Source organism: Oncorhynchus nerka, linkage group LG22 (assembly GCF_034236695.1).
Source record: "Oncorhynchus nerka isolate Pitt River linkage group LG22, Oner_Uvic_2.0, whole genome shotgun sequence".
Classification (NCBI taxonomy): Eukaryota; Metazoa; Chordata; class Actinopteri; order Salmoniformes; family Salmonidae; genus Oncorhynchus; species Oncorhynchus nerka.
In genome coordinates, this window is record NC_088417.1 from 20,500,172 (window position 1) to 20,519,841 (window position 19,670).

Below are 19,670 nucleotides of genomic sequence, written 5' to 3' on the forward strand. Positions count from 1 at the left end.
GAGAAGGGCACAGTGGAAGAAAGATCAGATGGCTTTCAGAGTCAGGGCTCATAGACCAGACACACTGAGGGGAGTGCAAACAATGCTAAGGCAAATGAGAGGAGGTCCAGAGTTTGAAGAGTTTTGGAACACAGCCCTGGGCAGTGAGGGGTCCAGAACAAATAAAAGAGGTACTCTACAAGCTACGCAGATATATCAGCCCTAAACTAAGGATTCAAACACCCGGTTAAGTCAAATACTGTACATGTCATTGGGTTGGTGTGAGCGATGATATACTCACACATCGGAGGGTTTGGGGTTAATAGCAATGACAGGCCATCGCTGGTTGACTGGCTGTTTCGACAGATCCTCTAGAGTAAATATCCTCTGGCCAGAATGAGCCTGACAGACAGACACGCACAGACAGACAGAGCGAGAGAGATATAGAGCGACAGAGAGAGTGACAGAGAGAGTCAGAGAGAGCGAGAGAATGGAGGAGGTAGTGCTGAGATGTTACATACACACACAGTCCTCCCTTACTGTCCGGGGTCGTAGAAGCTGTCCATAGGGATGTCCTTGGAGGCCAGTGTGTTGGTCAGGCTGTATTCGAGAGACAGGTTGGAATCCACGCACACGTGCACGCACACACACACACACACACACACACACACACACACACACACACACACACACACACACACACACACACACACACACACACACACACACACACACACACGCGCGCGCGCGCGCGCGCGCGCGCGCGCATGGACAAACACACCAAACATACAGAACACACACAAACAAAATAAACATTTGTGTCCTACACAACACAATACACACAGATAAACTCACAACTTCAGGGCAGACACGAAATGCAACTACTACAGAGCTAAACAAAAACTATTACAGAGCTATACTGCCATCTGCTGGTCCCTTAGTAAATCTCTCAAAACAAAAGCATTTCATTATGCAATCTGTCGTGAAATGTCTGAAGGGTTGGGTAAATGCAGAAGACACATTTCCGTTGCAATCATTCCGTTGTACAACTGACTAGGTATCCATCTGTGGTATTGTATGGAAGCCAAAGTCATTTAATAATGGAAAACACTTAACCCACACACGCACAGACACACACTCTCCACCTTGTGGGGACACACAATTCAGTCCTATTCAAAATCCTATTTTCCCTAACCCCTAAACTTTACCCTGACCCTAACCCCAAAACCTAACCTTAAACCTAATGCTAAAACCAACCCTAGATCCTAACCCTAACCTTAACCCCCTAGAAAAAGCATTTGACCTTGTGGGGACTAACAAAATGCCCCCAGTTGGTTCAATTTGTGTTAGTTTACTATTCTTGTGGGTACTCCTGGTCCCCACATGTATAGTTAAACCCGTCCACACTCACCCCAGCTTGCACATTTCCACGGTATTGTTGGTGCACACGCTGATAGCCCAGCATGCATTGCGGCGTATCTCCTGTGATTGGACCGTAAGCAGTTTGACCAATGGGACAAGGCCTTCCGCATTTCTCAGCAAATCAGGAAGAGATGGAATGAGAGGAGGGAGTTTGTACTTTTGGGAATATTTCATTGGTTCCATCTTACCGGGAAACATCAAATTCTTGAGTTATTTGACCCAGATTTGAAACCCACACTACGGACAAAGACACACTCATTTCTGCCTGTTCCTCAGCATCGCAGGCAAGCCCGCGAGGGCCTGCATGGCTCTGACAAGGGTGTGTATGTCCACAGACTGCAGTGGCTCCAGGAGGGCGGCCATGACCCCGTGGGACATGATGCTGCCACGCAGGAATTCCCGTTCAGGCCATGTTGGTGAGAATGACCGCAGCGTGAGCCACCGCACCGGGAATTATGTGATGGAGCTGCTGAACTAAGCCAATGACACTCATTTATTGAAATAAAATGAAGAGATAACGGGGGTGGACATACACACACACACTTAGCCCTTGCAGCTCTGAGCCACCCTGGACATGGCCTTGACAACGTGTGTCTGAATGTCCAGCAGGTTGGGAGTGGTGATGAACTGCAGTAACCTCTGGAGTTCTCCAGTCTCATGGATCAGCTGGAGACGGTCTCTGTCCTCCAACCAGATAGAGACAACCTGGAGAGCTGCTACATGCAGATCACTGAACAACTACAAGACACAAACACAAGAAATTAGTCAAATTCTTTAAAATACTTGAGCTTTGCTTGATTTAGTTTACCTGGTAGAATGAATTCAATAGAAAGATCAAACTACAAGTTTGATCAAAAGCACCTTAAATACTTCACAATGTCACGCCCTGACCTTAGTTCCTTTTTTATGTCTCTGTTTTAGTTTGGTTGGGGTGGGCATTCTAGGTTTTTGTTCTAGGTTTTGTATTTCTGTGTTTGGCCTGGTATGGTTCCCAATCAGAGGCAGCTGTCGATCGTTGTCTCTGATTGAGAACCATACTTAGGTAGCCTGTTTTCCCACTATGATTTGTGGGTAGTTATTTTCTGGTTAGTGTTTGTTGCACCTGTCAGAACTGTTCGTTTATCATTTTGTTGTTTTTGTTCGTTTATTCATCTTTATTAAAACCATTATGGATACGTACCACGCTGCACTTTGGTCCTCCTCTCCTTCTCCCAACGACAATCGTTACACACAAGTACAGTACATTCAAGTATGTGATAAATATAAATATATGACCCACACAGACCTTGTTGCAGAGGAACTCCAGCAGCCTGTCAAAGCCCTGCTTCTCCCTGAAGGTGACCTGTGTGTTGTTATCCATGGTTACGCTTGCCGGGGTCCTCAGGCAAGCTGCTGAAATCAGATCTCAACAGCTACAGGAGAGGAGAACGCCATTTATCTCATGCACAGACACGCGGCTGGGGAGGTCCTACACACATGTAAAATGGGGCTTTAGCTCAGCAGGCTAATATAGTCTCGTGGCGAGCAGAAGACTTGAGTTCAAGCCCCATCGGTCACACACACAAAACACACACCTGCACCAGGTTGTAGATAGACTCCTCAGAGTTCTTCTTGACTTCAGGGTCAGGGCTTGATAGCAGCTGTATGAGCGGCTCTAGTCCTTCCTGGTCCGAGATCTGGACCTTATAGTTGAAGCCACCAACAGGGAGGCCAGGCACAACTCATGGACCACCACATGCTCTGGCACAGGAACACACACATATAAACACACACAGAGAAAGATACATACAGATACAATGAAATGTGAAATGTCACAATGATTTAATGACTGGTGGAAACATATGATTGATACTCAAGAAGATGAGAGCCACACCGCCACCAAACGCTCAGCAAGAGCATACTTTCAGGTGACAGCTTTCCCGATTACAGAAGCATTGACATCCAGTTTCTTCAGAATTTCTTTTACATCACATTTCAAACAGAGCAGAATACGAAATGACCTAATGTTTCTGGCAACAATCTTGTCTTCAGCCACAATTCACCACTGTTTACAGTGCGACCGACCCTAAATAACTGATTTTGTTACTGCATTGTGTTACTAATCCTATATCAGCAGTTGTTACTATCCTACATCAGTAACTAGAGAAGGGTTCCTTACTGTTGGCAGCCATGACCCCCAGGGCCATGAAGGCGTTGCGGTGGACCAGCTTGTCTTCGTGGGATATGAGGTGAGACAGAGGCTCCACTGTCCCCAGCCCCAGCAGAGAGCTCCTGTTTTCATCACCTACCACCATGTGGAGACAGAGAGACAGGGAGATAGATGGTGGAGAGAGAGGGATTGAGAAAGAGCGAGAGAGAGAGATACAGTGCCTTGCGAAAGTATTTGGCCTCCTTGAACTTTGCGAACTTTTGCCACATTTCAGGCTTCAAACATAAAGATATAAAACTGTATTTTTTTGTGAAGAATCAACAACAAGTGGGACACAATCATGAAGTGGAACGACATTTATTGGATATTTCAAACTTTTTTAACAAATCAAAAACTGAAAAATTGGGCGTGCAAAATTATTCAGCCCCTTTACTTTCAGTGCAGCAAACTCTCTCCAGAAGTTCAGTGAGGATCTCTGAATGATCCAATGTTGACCTAAATGACTAATGATGATAAATACAATCCACCTGTGTGTAATCAAGTCTCCGTATAAATGCACCTGCACTGTGATAGTCTCAGAGGTCCGTTAAAAGCGCAGAGAGCATCATGAAGAACAAGGAACACACCAGGCAGGTCCGAGATACTGTTGTGAAGAAGTTTAAAGCCGGATTTGGATACAAAAAGATTTCCCAAGCTTTAAACATCCCAAGGAGCACTGTGCAAGCGATAATATTGAAATGGAAGGAGTATCAGACCACTGCAAATCTAACAAGACCTGGCCGTCCCGCTAAACTTTCAGCTCATATAAGGAGAAGACTGATCAGAGATGCAGCCAAGAGGCCCATGATCACTCTGGATGAACAGCAGAGATCTACAGCTGAGGTGGGAGACTCTGTCCATAGGACAACAATCAGTCGTATATTGCACAAATCTGGCCTTTATGGAAGAGTGGCAAGAAGAAAGCCATTTCTTAAAGATATCCATAAAAAGTGTTGTTTAAAGTTTGCCACAAGCCACCTGGGAGACACACCAAACATGTGGAAGAAGGTGCTCTGGTCAGATGAAACCAAAATTGAACTTTTTGGCAACAATGCAAAACGTTATGTTTGGCGTAAAAGCAACACAGCTCATCACCCTGAACACACCATCCCCACTGTCAAACATGGTGGTGGCAGCATCATGGTTTGGGCCTGCTTTTCTTCAGCAGGGACAGGGAAGATGGTTAACATTGATGGGAAGATGGATGGAGCCAAATACAGGACCATTCTGGAAGAAAACCTGATGGAGTCTGCAAAAGACCTGAGACTGGGACGGAGATTTGTCTTCCAACAAGACAATGATCCAAAACATAAAGCAAAATCTACAATGGAATGTTTCAAAAATAAACATATCCAGGTGTTAGAATGGCCAAGTCAAAGTCCAGACCTGAATCCAATCGAGAATCTGTGGAAAGAACTGAAAACTGCTGTTCACAAATGCTCTCCATCCAACCTCACTGAGCTCGAGCTGTTTTGCAAGGAGGAATGGGAAAAAATGTCAGTCTCTCGATGTGCAAAACTGATAGAGACATACCCCAAGCGACTTACAGCTGTAATCGCAGCAAAAGGTGGCGCTACAAAGTATTAACTTAAGGGGGCTGAATAATTTTGCACGCCCAATTTTTCCGTTTTTGATTTGTTAAAAAAGTTTGAAATATCCAATAAATGTCGTTCCACTTCATGATTGTGTCCCACTTGTTGTTGATTCTTCACAAAAAAATACAGTTTTATATCTTTATGTTTGAAGCCTGAAATGTGGCAAAAGGTCGCAAAGTTCAAGGGAGCCGAATACTTTCGCAAGGCACTGTAGATAGAGAGAGAGAGAGAGAGAGATAGATAGATATATAGATAGATGGATAGGGCTTTATGCTCAATAGGTAAGCTGCTCCCAAGCTTTGGTCCAGGCTCAAATGAATATATCGCTTTCATTGCACAGCTTTCCACAGTCCAGTTTTTTCAGATAATGTGATTATTTCAATGAAGAAAGGATACCATATTGCTATGACGTTAGTTCTCTCAGCAACATCAAGGGTAAAAACGCCTTTCCTTGCAAATTTGTGGATGGCTTAGCAAGCTTTAGCCAAAACCTCTTCAGAGGACCACAGGGGCTGCCTTCTTACTCTTGATCAGCAGAGTGTCAAACTAGAGAGAGGGGAAGAAGAGAGAGACTATTCCATTTGCTTTGGCAATGTGAACATCTGTTTCCCATGCCAATAAAGCCCTTTGAATTTAATTGATAGAGGGAGAGATTAAGTTGTTTGACTTCTCATTAAATTGACCCCCACCACCACATATCTTAATCTTCTTACCAGATCCTTAGATGAGAACTCACTCTCTTTCTACATTTTCTTCCCCATCCTGAAACTACAAACAACATATTTTTCAGAAAACTTATTTACCCATTTATAACATGCTGTCAATGTTTACATGGGTGTCAACTTTGGCATGCACTGGCTGAACTTAGCTTGTTAACTAACCCTGTCACGCCCTGACCTTAGAGAGCTGTTTTATTTCTCTATTTGGTTAGGTCAGGGTGTGATTTGGGGTGGGCATTCTATGTTGTTTGTTTCTATGTTTTGGTGGGTATGGTTCTCAATGAGGGAAAGCTGTCTATCGTTGTCTCTGATTGGGAATCATACTTAGTCAGCCTTTTTTTCCTTTTGGGAGTTGTGGGTATTTGTCTTCGTTTGTGCATGTATAGCCTTACGGAGCTTGTTGTTGTTGTTGTTGTTGTTGTTGTTGTTGTTGTTGTTGTTGTTGTTGTTGTTGTTGTTAGCGACATTTGCAAATAAAGAAAAATGTACGCTCACCACACTGCACCTTGGTCCATTCCATACGACAAACGCGTTAACTAGCTAGCTAAGATTGTAAGAGAGCTTGCTAACACAATTACCCTGGATGTCCAAATGAGGTTGCTTTTAGGAAATGTATGATTACCTTCCTGATTACCATTTGAATAATGAACTGTTTCTTAAATGTTGTTCAATTCCGCTGACTTTCATTTCCGCGGACGATCAGTACCTAGCTATCTTGCATACAGGTTTTCAGCTAGTCTGTTAGCTAGCAAATAATGTTTTGGAAAGCAAGTTTGACATTTCATTCCAAGGCGACGAATGCCACAATTTTAGTCAGAGATCCTATCTAATTCTTAATTCTATGTTTTTTTTGTGTGTGTGGAACAAACTGGAAGCTAGAAGTTGGAAGATTTTCATGAAATGAAAGAAAGCCTTTGGTTTAGAATGTGCCACACTCTTTTATGTGAATAATAAGGATTTGTATTTTAATTCCTAATTATATGGATTGGACCACAAGCCAAAACAAACAATAAAATGCATTCCATGACATTTTTACATGCAAGTTGCACTTGAAGTGGTGGGAATGACTGTAAAAACGATAGAGTAGGTAGGTCCTTTATTTGGTTGATGATGACCGTCATACAAAATCAAGAGACTATATTTCATCAGTTAATTACTGCAAATCACATACTGTGGCTTTTTATCAACTGGTTGTTCTGGTCATTTGCCAACATCCTCAGCAAGATGTTAGCTTTGCATGCCTTGGCAACACAAAGAACAATTTACATTTCACACAGCAGATGATAATATTTGCCCTGTAGGCTTATTTTGCATGCACTGCTTGTACAGTTAACACTGCTAACACAAAATAACGATTTGCAAAGCTTACTGGCATTTTTAGTGGCTTGGAGACTAATTTTGCATTAAAATAACAACCTGAACATTTTATGAACTGTTTGGTTAGGGATTATTGGTTTACCTTTATATAGGGCAATATACATGTATGTCATTGTGCTGCTGTGTATTTATTTTACTGTCTGCCTGTCTGAATGTCACCCACACCCACTATTCTATTCTATTTCGCAGTAATGGTGTGGCTGTGCCTTTAAGAGTTGGCCTGCCTGTCTCCCACAGCAGCACAAGAGGCTCCTGGCATGAGGAGGGTGAGTCATAAACCAAATGAGCTCCACATCATCACCAGCAGACAGAGCAGGCTTCCTCCACCACAACGACGCCCTGACACAGCACAGCGGCTCGAAACAGCACACTCTGCACTGCTCTGCACCAAAACACTCAAACGACCTCTAAAAGCATCACAGCACCTCTGGCCCTGCGGGACACTGTCACTACATTGTCAGCGGCCTGCCTGCCCTGAGTGATACAGATTCATCTCAAATAAAGGTTCAAGATTAGGGGATGGGGGTGTGCAGATATTTTAGAGCTTTTCACTAATGTATTATTAAGGTTTGCAAAGGGACATGCATACAGTAGCCTACATAGACACACATACATGCACACGGTTGATAATATGACTTTAAAATAAAAAGGACCAGCATTTATCAATGTCATTTTTCTAAAATGAGTCACATTTTGAATGAATACAGTATTTTATTTGAGAGAAGGGAATCACATTTAAGAGAGGGCGAGAGAGAGCGAGACCATACTTGGGGAGGTTGGACTGCAGTGTGTTGGTGCGTTCACGAACACTGGGAACTATGGAGAAAAAAAGGGCTAATGTCGCGTTCACGTCATGTAAGTTATTTGCGTGGAGCTTCCTGTTGGTTGATTCTGATACATCCCAAGTGGGAAACCCGGGTATCATTGTGCTTTCAAGACAACTGGGAACTTGGAAAAAAAGAAGACAAATCATGACGTCAGTGAAATTCAGGTCAGAATGTTGGAGCTGTGGAAAGATGCCAGTTTTTCTGAAGTCGGAGGATTCCGTGTTCTGAGTTGTCTTGAACGCAACATTAGCAAGAGCGAAAGACGGAGTAGAATGGGAACGTTCCAGGCCGCCTACATGACGCATATTGTCATATCGTTAAGTCATATTGCTGGGGTTCTTGCAATGATAAACATTACTTCCGTATTTTGAGATATCTGATACAGATCTGTAATCTCTAAGATCTATATAAATGCAGAACTGGATTCAACAATGTGGTCAATTGCGCAAGGCGTAATACAATTTAGGCTACCTGGAACGATACTATTGTCCAATCTGTCTGCACGAGGGAATGTCGCTCTGGCTGTCATACCTCCCTGGAGCTGTCAGTTGACAGTACAACACCGAGCCGAAAGCATCGTAGGAAAGAACACAGTTTTGATCAAACGTAGATTTTAGATTTCTCCTCTTTGGCACTGGAACGGTTGGGCCACTGTCATATTTCGAGGCTGACCAACAAACGCGTAGGAGGGAGAAAAACCAAAAGGACTGAATAGCTAGCTAGTTGCTAGTTAGCAAGCTAACGACCGTTAGCTTTGGCCAGTGCTGCCACTGCTCTGCTAAAGCGTTCGGTAGGAGTGTGCAGTACCAGTAGGCAGGCGAGCTGCGTTGGCATTTTAGTGTAGTTGGTTGGGGAAATGATTGCTACGGTTGCATTAACATGTTTATTTTATTTCACCATTGCGGTGTTAGCTTCCTAAATGTTTTGCCTGGATGCGTCCAGTCAGTAGCTTGGTTAGCCAGAGAGCAATGCTACGTGACGACGTCGACTCAGTGAGGCTGTCGTGTCGGGGGTGAGGAGTTTGAGGAAGGAAGAGGTGACTTACGATGTTGGGGGGAAGTGTTGGGTTAATGAGCTAGTGGTGCGTTAGCTGACAGTGAAGGAAATAACGTTAATATTTTACAATACATTATCAACGACCGTCATTTCGTTAACCAGCTAACTAAAAGCTAATGCAAATTAGAGAGGCTAGGTAATACAGAAAATACTGTTGTTTTCGGCTTGCTCGCAAGCTAAATGCAGAGGGAGGGTGATCATTGAGTGGCTACTCTCTCAGCTCCATAAATAACTGTCACTGACTGAGTGATATCCAGCCTATTTCACATAACTAAAGATGGCTACAGCGAGCAGCATTGCCGCATCTATTGCGAGCAAGACGAAGACGAAGAAGAAACACTTCGTGGCTCAGAAAGTGAAGCTTTTCCGAGCCAGTGACCCTCTGCTCAGCGTCCTTATGTGGGGAGTCAACCATTCGGTAAGTCGGTTCGTTGGTGGTGGGAAAATCGATGTTTCATGGCCCTGTAACGCTACTAATAAGTTAAACCTAAAGCTCAGCTAGCTAACAATAGTATCATCTATGTGTCAGTATGTGGTTGACTTGCCATACTAGAGACTGGCAGGCGCAAATCAGGGATGACTGCTCGCAGTGGTTATTGTCCTGTTAATGCAAATCAGCATCTGGTCACATTTGGCTTGATTTTGAATTGAAGTTTAACGTTTGTTGGCTTTCAATAGAGCTTTGGCAGAAATGCAATACTAACTAGGTAGCTAAGTGGGCATTCTCATGTTGTTGGGCTAGATTGTTAGCCATATGTGTAATTTCTCCAACTCCACGTATTAAGACATACCACACTGCCTGGGTAAATGTGAATTGCTGATAGACTAATATTATGATAACTGTTTGCATTCTCAATGTGACACTAAGTAGCTTACCCTCTGTGTTTTAATGTGCTTTTACTGTGTGTGTGTGTGTGTGTGTGTGTGTGTGTGTGTGTGTGTGTGTGTAGTATAAGCTCTCCGAGCTCCCAGGGTCCAGTGTCATGAGAGAGCAGATATTTCCATGTCAGAGCTTATCATCACTCTCTGTCCCTTCCTCTGTCATTCACTGTACACAGAAGGAAGTCGCAGTCGGAGCCATGTAGTTTAACATTGGGTCACTGTCCCCATGTTACATAAAATACTAATTAGCATTTTTACTAGAATGTTATTGTTTTGGATACAACATTGAAGTTCTAAACCTCAAATGGAGTTTGCTGAATTCTATAGCATACGTCTGTGGAAGAGTGGCTATGCAAAGAGTGAATGATCACCATATTCTGGGTATGTCAGCATTACAGTAGATTCTCTCTGCAATGCTACACTGGCAGTTTAAAATAATTGACATTTTTACTCACTGTATGCCATGTAAAAAATATACTGAGGAGTTTTAAATAGTGAGTAGAGGTTATTTAGTAGATGGACATGAAATGATTACTCCAGCCTAGCCAAAAGAGTAAACCAGAGATTACATTAAACAGAAAAGAAGCCCAAGAATAAACCTTGGCTGTGTTACTGTAAAGGCGTCCGCATGCTTCTCAGCCGGAACAGTTTGGTAGAGTTTGTGCATATATTATGACATTTTGTGACATTTTTGTTTGTTTTGGACTTCAGTGATTTTTCTTCCCGACTGTTCAGACTCAAATTGTTCAGGATGCAAGCCGAAGTTTGGCGCCGAAGTCTACGCCCCTTCGTCGGTGATTGGTCAACAGTAGCGATTCTTCAATAATGTCTTTGTTGCCATTCAACGAGAGATGATTCATCCTCATGCACGCTTTTTTAATTGAAAGATACTGCACCAAACATCTTAGCTAGATGTAAAATTGCGCAACTAAGATCTCTTCAGAAAAAATGTCAAAATGAATGACCGATTTATTAAGTTATCTAAAATTAATTCGGACTATTTTAAGGAAGTTTATACTGGCTACAGTGTCGCAAAATGGACAAACGGTACTATTGCCACTTTTTTGGGTCATTTTTCAAATGGTAATTTTCATTCATAATTTTTTTTTGTTGTTGTTTCCAAAAATGTTTCACCTCGTTTCCACCCCAATTTTGTTAGGGTAGTTAGTCTTGTCCCATCGCTGCAACTCCCATACGGACTTGGGAGAGCCGAGGTCGAGAGCCATTCGTCCTCCAAAACACAACCCTACCAAGCCGCTCTGCTTCTTGACACACTGCTCGCTTAACCCGGAAGCCAGGCGCACCAATGTCTCAGAGGAAATGCTGACGACCGACGTTAGCGTGCATGTGCCCGGGCGCCACAAGGAATTGCTAGAGCGCGATGGGATAAGGACATCCCAGCTGTGACACAGCCCGGGATCTAACCTGGATCTGTAGTGAAGACTCTAGCACTACGATGCAGTGCCTAACACTGCTGCGCCATTCGGAAGGCCCCAAACAAAGGCATTTTTTCAGTTCAGCTAGCTGAGTTCGGCTAGGTGCCAGCCAAACGGAAGCATGCTGACGCCTTAACAGTGAAGTGTTGGCCAGACACAGTGGTGGTCTCGCTATCTTTCTAGTGGTCCATGTGGTGGTCCTCTACTGTTCCAGACAGATGTTGAGCCCCCTCACCCCCCTCAGTTGTTCTCCCTCATTCACGCTGCATCAGAGGCTGGTCAGCCCAGCTCAAACTTCTATAATAAAACATTCTCTTTTGGTGCAGGGTTACTAATGTGAATGAGAAGAGGGGACACACACACACACACTCTCTCTCTCTCATGGAAATAGCCTTGATTGTGCTATGCTCTCCACTGCACAGGGCCTAAGGGCAATTACATGGTAATGGAATTATGCTGAGACTCAGATTTTTCCCTTTAAAATGTATACCAAACAAAAAACATAGATTTTAAAAGTTTAACCACCCATAAAATGTATGCACAAGGACTACTAACATTTTACGGAAACACATTTACAGGAAGAACTGTACAGATATGGGGCAGCAGGTAGTGGTTATAGTGTTGGGCCAGGAAACGAAAGGTTGCTAGATCGAATCCCTGAGCTGACAAGATAAAAATCTGTAATTTTGCCCCTGAACAAGGATGTTAACCCACTAGGCCGTCACTGTAAATAAGAATTTGTTCTTAACTGACTTGCCTAGTTAAACAAAAAAAAACTTTTTTTTAAAAAGAAGAAAATTACAAAAATACATTTGGGAACAGAATAAAACTGAGGGAGATTTGACTGTAATTCTGTTACCAAACTTTGCATCTTTATAGTTTTTCTAGTAAATGTTTTTATTTTATTTACTGTGTAAATTGTTCAAAGTAGTCATTGTGCAAAAAAAATCTGCATTTCAGCATAATTGTGTTACCATGGAATTGCCCCTAACTAATGTCGGTGTTAAGCCAGGGAGGGGAACCAAGGGAGGTTACACAATAAGTGTGTCACGACCACAACAGCCTAGCCTAGATGGTATTCTATCCCAGTGGTAGTTTACTGCATGTGACGTCGTGACCACACCTGTGACAGGAATACTTCTATTAGCTCCCAGAGTTAATGCCCTAGGCTTTAGCTCAGTGGGCTAATGTGGTCCACTTTAGTCACACAGACAGTATGTGTTTGATTCCCGGCCAGTGTGGCGTAGCCTGCATGTTCAAACTTCTCAGGGTGACGGATAACTATGTTTTATGCGTGAAGCTGCTTGCTTTACAGTTAAACTCCTCATGGTGGCAATGACTTTCTCTTTCTTGCAGACTTGCAACAAGCTCTAAATTGGTCAGTTAGTGAGGGCGATAGTTAGAAATAGAAAGCCTGCTGATTGTGTTTGAGCTGATGTCTATGCCCAAGTTAGAATAGGGTTCAGATGTGATGTCTGCTAGTGACGGAACACTGGAATGGAATGGGGAGAGGGGAGGCCTGACAATGTGGTCCACCAGTAGAACTGTGCAGAGGCAAGACGCACGCACACACACACACACACACTAAGGCAGGCAACTAAACAGAACCCTTATCTCCTCAGGGACACATGAATCAAACCCATCCACTCACTAGCACTTCCTGGAAACTCACCAGCTCACTGCATTCCTGCAGCTCTAGTATCATGGGAAACCAGTGACAGGACTAGACAATTAAACTGTTAGTCACTAGACGGCCATGGTAGAGAGGATCTGAGAGAAGTCGCTAGAGAACTTTTCTTGATTTGCGGCAGCACCTCTACTGTAGTTGTTTGAGCACAAATTTAATTTGTGATTTTTAAAGCGCTAGCCTCCGCTGTGCCTCGGTCCTTCCAGCTGTGTGATTGGTGGTAGTGCATGAGTGACAGCAGCTAGACATCTCTGTCTATAATCCTTAATCTCCTCGTGTGGCGAGATAACTAACTCAGTCTGACAGCCAAAGCCTCACAGACATCCCTACTGTCTTAAGGCCTTGAGGATATAGGACTTAGCTTAGAGAGAGACACTGACTGTTGACACGTAGCTCAGCCGTACAATAGAGACCTGTAGTGCTCCATCCATGGACAGAAGCTCTCTAGGATGTCTGTACAAATCTCTGACGAATCATCATACATACAGAGATTGGCTCTAATGGGCACATTGTAGACATGTACTATTTCAGTGATAATTTGACATGTAGTAGCATTATACATTTATAAATCAGTGAAAGACTAGAGGAATGTACAGTCACTCAGTAACCAAGCAGAAGTGAGAGAATGTATGTGGAGTGCTGTAACGCTTGGAACATTAAAAATCAAATCACATGCAATAACATCTGCTAAATATGTGTGTGAGTAGCGAAACATGATCAAAGTATTCCCCCTTTCTCTGAACCAGTGACTGTCTGGGTCTGTGTGTTGCGTAAGAGGCTGTTTCTATTAATAGCCACAAGAGTGACCTGCAACTAATATGTGGTGAATATGGGTGAAGAACAGAATAGATGGGATCTCAAAGTACCTGGAGTCCCTGGGGACCAGACAAGCACATCCACTGTGTGTGTGCATGTGGTCTCTCAGACACGCTTCCGCAGCATATGACTAGCTTGCCATACAACAGAAGTAAATATAATGCGTCATGTCTGAGGAGACAATGACATTGCATGACATTGATGTAAACTGAATATAGCTTAAACTGTGGATCAGCAGTTGTAACAATAACAACGCTTCTCCCATGTTTTTGTAAGAAGCTGTGGGAAGGGGCTGGAGAAATGTAACCTTTTGAACTAAGCTCATGAGGCATTTATAAGTCTTCATACATATAATTAATTTAAGTCTAAAAATGGACGTAGCAACTGCTGATTGCCACATTAAGCCACCGACAGTAGATATTAAAACTGCAGCACACGTGTGCCCTCGTTGCCCTACATGGCTATCAATGTGTGTACAGTAGGCCCCATGAGAAGAGAAGCGAATAGAGTGCATGTGTACGTTCCCTATCATAGCTCGGCCCTAGTGGTGTGTGCTCATTAACCCTCTGCTGTGAAGGGGAAACGAGGGAGTAATGAGAGAGATGGAGAGAATGAGGTGAGAGGAGCCTGCTAAATTAGCAATGTTTAAATAAGAACAGCTACTTGTAGGGCTTCTGACCCTGAAACAGAAAGGGTTCCTTCCTTATAGCCTCACGGGATTAGCCTAGCTAGCAGTTAGCTTAGTTTAGCTGGCAGGACCCTCATACTCCCCTAGCCAATACAGACCTTTCTCCTCACTCACATCATATCAGTCAGGAACAAATAAAACAGATGTACTCTATTGCTAATATGATTTATACCTCTACTGAGTAATCTAGTTAATCAGGGAGTGATAAGAGCAGGGCAGGTTCCTTGTATTCAAGTTATTAACATTGTGATGGGGCTCCCGAGTGGCGCAGTGGTCTAAGGCACTGCATCTCAGTGCTAGAGGCATCACTACAGAGCCTGGTTTTAATCCAGGCTGTATCACAGCCGGCCGTGATTGGGATTCCCATAGGGCGGTGCACCACGGGTTAGGGTTTGGCCAGAGTAGGGCGTCATTGTAAATAAGAATTTGTTCAACTTGCCTAGTTAAATAAAGGTAATAAAAATAATAAACAGGTCATGTTGACTGGTGATTGTCTGCATAGGGCCTATGCTGTCTACAGCCTGTGATGATGAATAGGCTAATGTACAGTAGAGGCTGATGAGGTAGTGGTCCCATTGTTTAAAGGCCAACCAGGTCCCCTGGTTTCTATACAGTTGTAATCCGCGACCTTTATAGCCTCAATATCTTGGCTACTCCCTAAACATGTCTGGTGAATTGACCATTCAAGTTTCTCTGCATGTGACTTTTTTTCTTCCCCACACACTCAAATCATACCACCAACAAAGCTTTAAAGTTAGACTCAGCCATATGACATCATCATAGACTGCGAGGTCCGGATTTTATTTAGGTGGTGGGCGTGGCAGGGAGAGTGGTTGGCACGGCTGAATTTTAGAGAGAATTTGAGGCCCCCCATCTTGGCGGTGTAGACATGTTTGCATTTCAAACACTTAAGCGGCTCGTCCAAGACTTTTATATGCAGGAAAAAAAGAAAAAAAAAATCTAATCATTGGTGCATACCTGAACCATGACAGTAGTGTCACAAAGGGCTCTGATTTCCTTTAAAAGTACAGTAGGCATGGATATATGAATAGGGAACAGACCATGAAATGGTGTTAGTGGGGTGTGTATATCTTATGTAACTGAGGGTGTAATTAGTATGATAGTGTGAAATTGGTCCTGATTTGATTTATTGCAGTCAGAGAGAATTAGGCTACACCCCCATGAAAGGCTACTACTAATACAGTACAACCACACACAGGGTTAATAATTTCATATATTACATTTGTAAAGTGCTTTTCATTATACAGAATCATCTCAAAGTGCATATAAAAAATAAAAAACTATACACGGAAACTGACATAAAGAACACCACTGACGCTACAAGAGACGAGGACACCAAGGAGCACAGCGATCAATTGAAAACCTTCCTAAAGAACAAGTTCTTCAGGCCCTTTTTTAAGGAGCCCCGAGTCTGTGGTGCCTTCAGGTAGGGCTGGGCGATATGGCCTAAAAATATTATTCGAGATCTCGATTTTCAAACAGTCAGCAATAATCCTAATAAATTCAGGGCTTGTGAAGTTATACCTAAGTTAAACGTAAGCCTTCCACAACCATAAGACCCAGAGGGGTTGGGTTAAAATGCGGAAGACTAGGTATCCCCCTTTCCTTTCCCTGTTCACTAGACAATTATTTAATCCAAATAGTTTAACCTGCTTTTTTGCAATGACTAATCTGGGTTTCAAGTGTATTCATGAAAATGCCCTTTTTTGTTACAAATGTAACCATTTAGTGGTTAAGAGCGTTGGTTCAATAAACAAAATTGCTGGTTCGAATCCCTGAGCCAACTAGGTAAAAAGAAAAGCTGTTGATGTGCCTTGAGCAAGGCACTTAACCCTAATTGCTCCTGTAAGTCGCTCTGGATATGAGCATCTGCTAAATAACAAATACAAAATAAAAACATTATGCACATTCAGTAATAATGACTCATTTCTTGTGACAGGCATTTGGCTATAGAAAATGAACACCGGTCTAATCTAAACATTCTCTCAAGTATAAGCCCACATGCTAGTGAGTAGCCTGCTAATCTGTATATGTCAAGTTTAGCCAACTTGGATCTTTCTGTTACTAGCTAACAAGGCAGAACAGTTGAATTGTTATGAACGCACCATGCTGTCTGTCTCCAACTGTTTGAACAGCATGTTAGCCTGTCCACTTTGTTCAGATGTTGGAATAAAGTGTCCTTATTTATCAGAATGAGAACGAGTTGCCAATTCCTTATTTGTGTTTTTATGCTTATTGCGCGTTTATGAAACACAGACTAGACAGCTAGTATAACAGTCTTTGGCTAAAATGCTGCTAGCGGTACTTGGTACCGCAATGCCGTGCACAACAAACTGAGCTTTCATTTTCCAGACTCAGTGTTCATTGATACTTTCATTTTAGTAGTGTCAGTAGAAAGTTCAACTTATCCTCTATTACAGTAAAATAATGTCTCCATGTGTTTCTGTGTCCATATGACCCATTCTGTTGGACCAAACCTCAAATGCAAATAGCGAGTTGAAACCGCATGTCAGAGAGGAAGACGTGATCTCTCATCTTTGTTGTTGTCAGTGGCATGTGTAAACCAGAGAAAGAGGCGACACGTGAGGTTTCACTCTGGCAAAAATCTGACAAATAAGCCCAATGGGTTTATTTTGGACCTAAGCTTGTCTCCTGACTTCCTGCCTTTGGGAGAAAGACTCCCATTGTTCAGGCGGAGACATGTGCATCTCGTCATTATATACAGATCTCTGGTGTAAATGGGAAGGTGCACAGACGGAACGAAGGAGACAAGACCAAAAAGAAGACAAGTGAACATAAAACGCTTTTTAAAAAACAATTTAATTGTTCCGATGCAGGCATTTGGAATATTGCGCAAAAGCATTCATTTGAATTAATTCGATCTATCGCCCAGCCCCATCTTCAGGTGGTCCGGGAGGGCATTCTAGATGCTGGGGGTGGTTTAAGCTGTAAGCACTTTTTTGCCAAGCAGCCCAGCTTGTTTCAGGGGGCGTGGAGAAGCAGTGCCTGACTTGAGGCTGCAGGTGGGCTTATAGGGTTTAGGGAGACCGATAATTGAATTCTACACTAAACGCAGTGATGCGTGTTTCTCTTCACATGATGGTGAATGAAATGAGACTAACAGGCTGAATTGTTAATCACCACAAGGCCTGGGTTGTCTTTCTTCTTTGAGATGTTATGGTTGGGGGGTCCAGAAGACCGATTGAACAGGATTTACCCTATTGGATTTACCCCAGTGGTGGAAATACTGCTAACTAGCCTAACTGTGCATTCGGCATCTTTTCATGTGCCTGATTTGTACACAATTGACCCGTGAAATGTGCTGGATCTCTGTGCTTAATGTCCACTAGCCTTGACTGGTGTCGTCCAGGTTTAGAGCAGTATATCTCTGTTAGTGCTACTAGGAGAGATGACATACCAGGTACACTAAATCTGTCCCTTATAGTCAAACAAACATCAAATCAGGCAGTAAGCACCAACTGCTATTGTAGGCCTATGTACTGTGGCTGTACCATAGAAATGTCTAGCCTACAAGCTCTGTTTGAGTATAGACTGGTTGTACTTGTTAAATCTACCATACATGTAACAACATGTTATCTTGACTTAAGTACCAGTGATCTGTCAGCAGGTACACCAGCCAGCTGTCTGCCAGTCAGGGCGGTGTGTCTGTCAGAGAACGGTGTGTCTGTCTGTCTGCCAGAGAACGGTGTGTGTCTGTCTGCCAGAGAACGGTGTGTGTCTGTCTGCCAGAGAACGGTGTGTGTCTGTCTGCCAGAGAACGGTGTGTGTCTGTCTGCCAGAGAACGGTGTGTGTCTGTCTGTCTGCCAGAGAACGGTGTGTGTCTGTCTGTCTGCCAGAGAACGGTGTGTGTCTGTCTGTCTGCCAGAGAACGGTGTGTCTCTGTCTGTCTGCCAGAGAACGGTGTGTGTCTGTCTGTCTGCCAGAGAACGGTGTGTGTCTGTCTGTCTGCCAGAGAACGGTGTGTGTCTGTCTGTCTGCCAGAGAACGGTGTGTCTGTCTGTCTGCCAGAGAACGGTGTGTCTCTGTCTGTCTGCCAGAGAACGGTGTGTCTCTGTCTGTCTGCCAGAGAACGGTGTGTCTCTGTCTGTCTGCCAGAGAACGGTGTGTCTCTGTCTGTCTGCCAGAGAACGGTGTGTCTCTGTCTGTCTCTGTCTGTCTGTCTGCCAGAGAACGTGTGTCTCTGTCTGTCTCTGTCTGTCTGCCAGAGAACGGTGTGTCTCTGTCTGTCTGCCAGAGAACGGTGTGTCTCTGTCTGTCTGCCAGAGAACGGTGTGTCTCTGTCTGTCTGCCAGAGAACGGTGTGTCTCTGTCTGTCTGCCAGAGAACGGTGTGTCTCTGTCTGTCTGCCAGAGAACGGTGTGTCTCTGTCTGTCTGCCAGAGAACGGTGTGTCTCTGTCTGTCTGCCAGAGAACGGTGTGTCTCTGTCTGTCTGCCAGAGAACGGTGTGTCTCTGTCTGTCTGTCAGGGAACGGTGTGTCTGTCTGTCAGGGAACGGTGTGTCTGTCTGTCAGGGAACGGTCTGTCTGTCTGTCAGGGAACGGTCTGTCTGTCTGTCAGGGAACGGTCTGTCTGTCAGTGAACGGTCTGTCTGTCAGTGAACGGTCTGTCTGTCTGTCAGAACGGTCTGTCTGTCTGAGAACGGTCTGTCAGCACGGTCTGTCTGCCTGTCTGAGAACGGTTTGTCTGCCTGTCTGAGAACGGTTTGTCTGCCTGTCTGAGAACGGTTTGTCTGTCAGAACGGTCTGTCTGTCTGTCAGAAAGGTCTGTCTGTCTGAGAACGGTCTGTCTGCCTGTCTGAGAACGGTTTGTCTGTCAGAACGGTCTGTCTGTCTGTCAGAACGGTCTGTCTGTCTGTCAGAAAGGTCTGTCTGTCTGAGAACGGTTTGTCTGCCTGTCTGAGAACGGTTTGTCTGTCAGAACGGTCTGTCTGTCAGAACGGTCTGTCTGTCTGTCA

General features: G+C 43.8%; 2 protein-coding genes across 3 annotated transcripts in view; one reads left to right on the forward strand and one right to left on the reverse strand.

Annotated features, from left to right (window-relative positions):
* Nucleotides 1-276: 276 nt before the first annotated feature.
* On the reverse strand, nt 277-5,945 carry armc3 (armadillo repeat containing 3). Its single transcript, XM_065006795.1, is given in 16 exon segments — nt 277-381; nt 507-619; nt 1,314-1,513; nt 1,653-1,692; nt 1,695-1,806; nt 1,808-1,875; nt 1,956-2,139; nt 2,687-2,869; nt 2,976-3,097; nt 3,100-3,141; nt 3,303-3,321; nt 3,323-3,372; nt 3,560-3,685; nt 5,630-5,682; nt 5,684-5,730; nt 5,898-5,945. Coding segments are annotated over 16 exon segments (1,512 nt in total).
* Nucleotides 5,946-8,517: 2,572 nt separating this feature from the next.
* pip4k2aa (phosphatidylinositol-5-phosphate 4-kinase, type II, alpha a) overlaps nt 8,518-19,670 on the forward strand; it is a 36,466-nt gene continuing 25,313 nt past the window's right edge. The window contains exon 1 of one of the 2 annotated variants that reach the window (XM_065007048.1): nt 8,518-9,581. In XM_065007048.1, the coding sequence (XP_064863120.1) occupies nt 9,441-9,581 (141 nt within the window). In that variant the 5' untranslated portion in view covers nt 8,518-9,440. The remainder of the gene's footprint in view (nt 9,582-19,670) is intronic. The other variant, XM_065007049.1, reaches the window with a different exon arrangement.